The following is a 2,285-nucleotide window of genomic DNA, read 5'->3' as shown; positions in this document are numbered from 1 at the left end:
TCTCTGGAGCCTTCTCTTGTCCAGGTGAGCCCCCCCAGCTCTCCCAGCCTGGCTCCAGAGCAGAGGGGTTATTAGTGATCCAAATGGGATCTCAGGCATCTTCCCAGGAGAATGGACACACACAAACCAGCTCCTGTTTGCACTGATTCCCTGCAGAACCGACAGGATTTGGGTTGTGGACCCTCATCTCAACCACTGGTCCCTTGCCTGTTGTTCCACAGCACTTCCCCTTCCCACCATTCCCTAAAAACATTGTTCCTGTGTTTTGAGCACTCCTGTACCCCAAACACCCAGCGCCAGATTTCCTGCCCACTTATTCTCCATATTCCCAAATCCCAGACGCCTGTGGTTGGTGGTCAGAGTTCCTCTGTGGTGGGAGGAGCACCTGGGGAAAAACCAGGAAAAACCCGGGGTCTGCCATTGTGAGTTTGGAACTCTGGGACTGATTTAGGCGGTTTTGTACTCAAGGAGCCCAAATCCCACCCGTGTGGTGGCAGTGCTTGACCTCCTGTGTGCGGTGCCTCCGGGCTGCCCCCATGGACCTTCCTTTGGGATAAACTCTGGGATTTCAGAGGATCTGCCTGTGATGCCTTTGGGCTCCTTAGGAATCACGGCCGTGGGCTGGGTGAGACGTGACCGAGTTAAATAACACGCTGAGGGAAGAGATCCAAGTCTGAGCAATCCTTTACAGAAACGCTTCTCCGTCCGCCCACCGCGCCAGGGGAAGGGCTGTGCCCGTGGGCTGGGATGAGCGGGAGCAGGGAACGCTCTGGGAGCTGCTCTGGGGTGGGTTTGGCAGCCAGGAGACCTGTTGGACATTGTAAAACCAGGTTGTACAGTGCAAAACCAGGCAACCCCCTGAGCCTCGGGGGCCATGGGGGCAGGGGAGTCCTGGCCATGGGTGGGGCTGTCCCGGGATCACATTCCCATCCTTGCATCCCTCCAGTGTTCACTTCCTGCAGGGCTTGTGTCAGGCTCCAGGTGTGCCAAAGCCTCTCCACACGGTGGGCAGGGGAAGGGAAGAGTTAATCCTTGATGGTCTCCAGCACTAAAGGCTTTTCTGTGACGTTTGGGTGTCCTCAACTGGCTTCTCACCCACTTCTTTCTAATCCTGTACCCTCTCCCTTCTCTGGGATGAGTCAGGGTGTGGGAGCCTGGGCTGGGGGCGAATGAGAGACCCCAGGAAAGGCTGATTCCAGCCGTGCTGTTCCTTTCCTGACCAGCAGCACATGCTTTGTGTCTAAATATTGCTTCACTTGCTCCAGCCTGGAAGTGTCTCCTGACGAGCTCCCTGGGCTTGGCTGGGAGCTGGGTGAGACAGGGATCCTGTCAGGGATGCTGCCTCCAGGGGAGGATCCCTGGGATTTACACACAGGCAGGGAGCTCTGCAGGGGTGTCTGGAGGCTGCAATAAACACCCTGAGCGTCCTCCCCTCCAGCCCAGCTCTCCTTTAACTCCCCCGTGCACTGCACTGTGCTGTCTGTCGGCTCTGCAGGGTTTTCCTGGGGTTGGTGGCAGAGCAGCTGACATGGAGGGGTCGAGAGGGAAGCACAGCGTCGTGCTGGCTGGGAATTTCTGAGGCAGGAGCTCAGCTGTAGGATGAAAGGAATTGTCTGTAGGTGGTTCTGGTGCTCGGAGCAGCAGCCTGGTCTGTGGGTGGCTGTGCTCCCTCCCGTGCCCGCGGTCCAGGATGCCACTGCTCCTCCCGAGGACCTCTGCTGAGGACCTCTGCTGCTGCCCTGCCAGGGATGGGGCTGTGTGGGGACTTCTGTCCTCGCTTTGGTGCCTTGGAAGGGGCAGGTTGGCAGGCAGGGGTGGGCTGAGCTGTGGGAGGGCAGCGTGTCCATCCCGGCGCTCCCCTGCAGGTCCGGATGGCGCTGAAGAACGCGGAGAAGGAGCTGGAGTCCCACTGCAGCTGGGCTGCCCCCGAGGCCCTGCAGAAGTGGCTCCAGCTGACCCACGAGGTGGAGGTCCAGTACTACAACATCAAGAAGCAGAACGCGGAGAAGCAGCTGCTGGTGGCCAAGGAAGGGGTGAGAGTTGCACCGTCCTCGTCCCGGGCCCACGGCACGGGTTGGGGGTGGAACCTGCACGGTTTGGTTTCTCTGCACCTTCTTTGTTTCATGGAATCACAGAATCCCACAATGGATTGGCTTGGGAGGGACCTTAAAGCCCATCCAGTGCCACCCCCTGCCATGGGGTTGTTGAGCCCAGGTTGCTCCAAGCCCCGTCCAACCTGGCCTTGGACACTTCCAGGGATCCAGGGGCAGCCACAGCTTCTCTGG

General features: G+C 59.1%; 1 protein-coding gene across 3 annotated transcripts in view; it reads left to right on the top strand.

Moving 5' to 3' along the window:
* Window positions 1-2,285, top strand: part of STIM1 (stromal interaction molecule 1) — a 70,745-nt gene that overhangs the window by 49,338 nt on the left and 19,122 nt on the right. For all 3 annotated transcript variants that reach the window (XM_017838891.1, XM_017838892.1, XM_017838893.1), the window contains exon 8: window positions 1,866-2,033. In XM_017838891.1, coding sequence (XP_017694380.1) covers window positions 1,866-2,033 — 168 coding nt within the window. The remainder of the gene's footprint in view (window positions 1-1,865; window positions 2,034-2,285) is intronic.

The sequence above is a fragment of the Lepidothrix coronata genome, unplaced genomic scaffold (genome assembly GCF_001604755.1).
Source record: "Lepidothrix coronata isolate B3197 unplaced genomic scaffold, Lepidothrix_coronata-1.0 Scaffold367, whole genome shotgun sequence".
In the NCBI taxonomy this organism is placed as follows: Eukaryota; Metazoa; Chordata; class Aves; order Passeriformes; family Pipridae; genus Lepidothrix; species Lepidothrix coronata.
The sequence above is the reverse complement of the archived record's forward strand: the minus strand, read 5'-3'. Positions and strand labels throughout refer to the sequence as shown.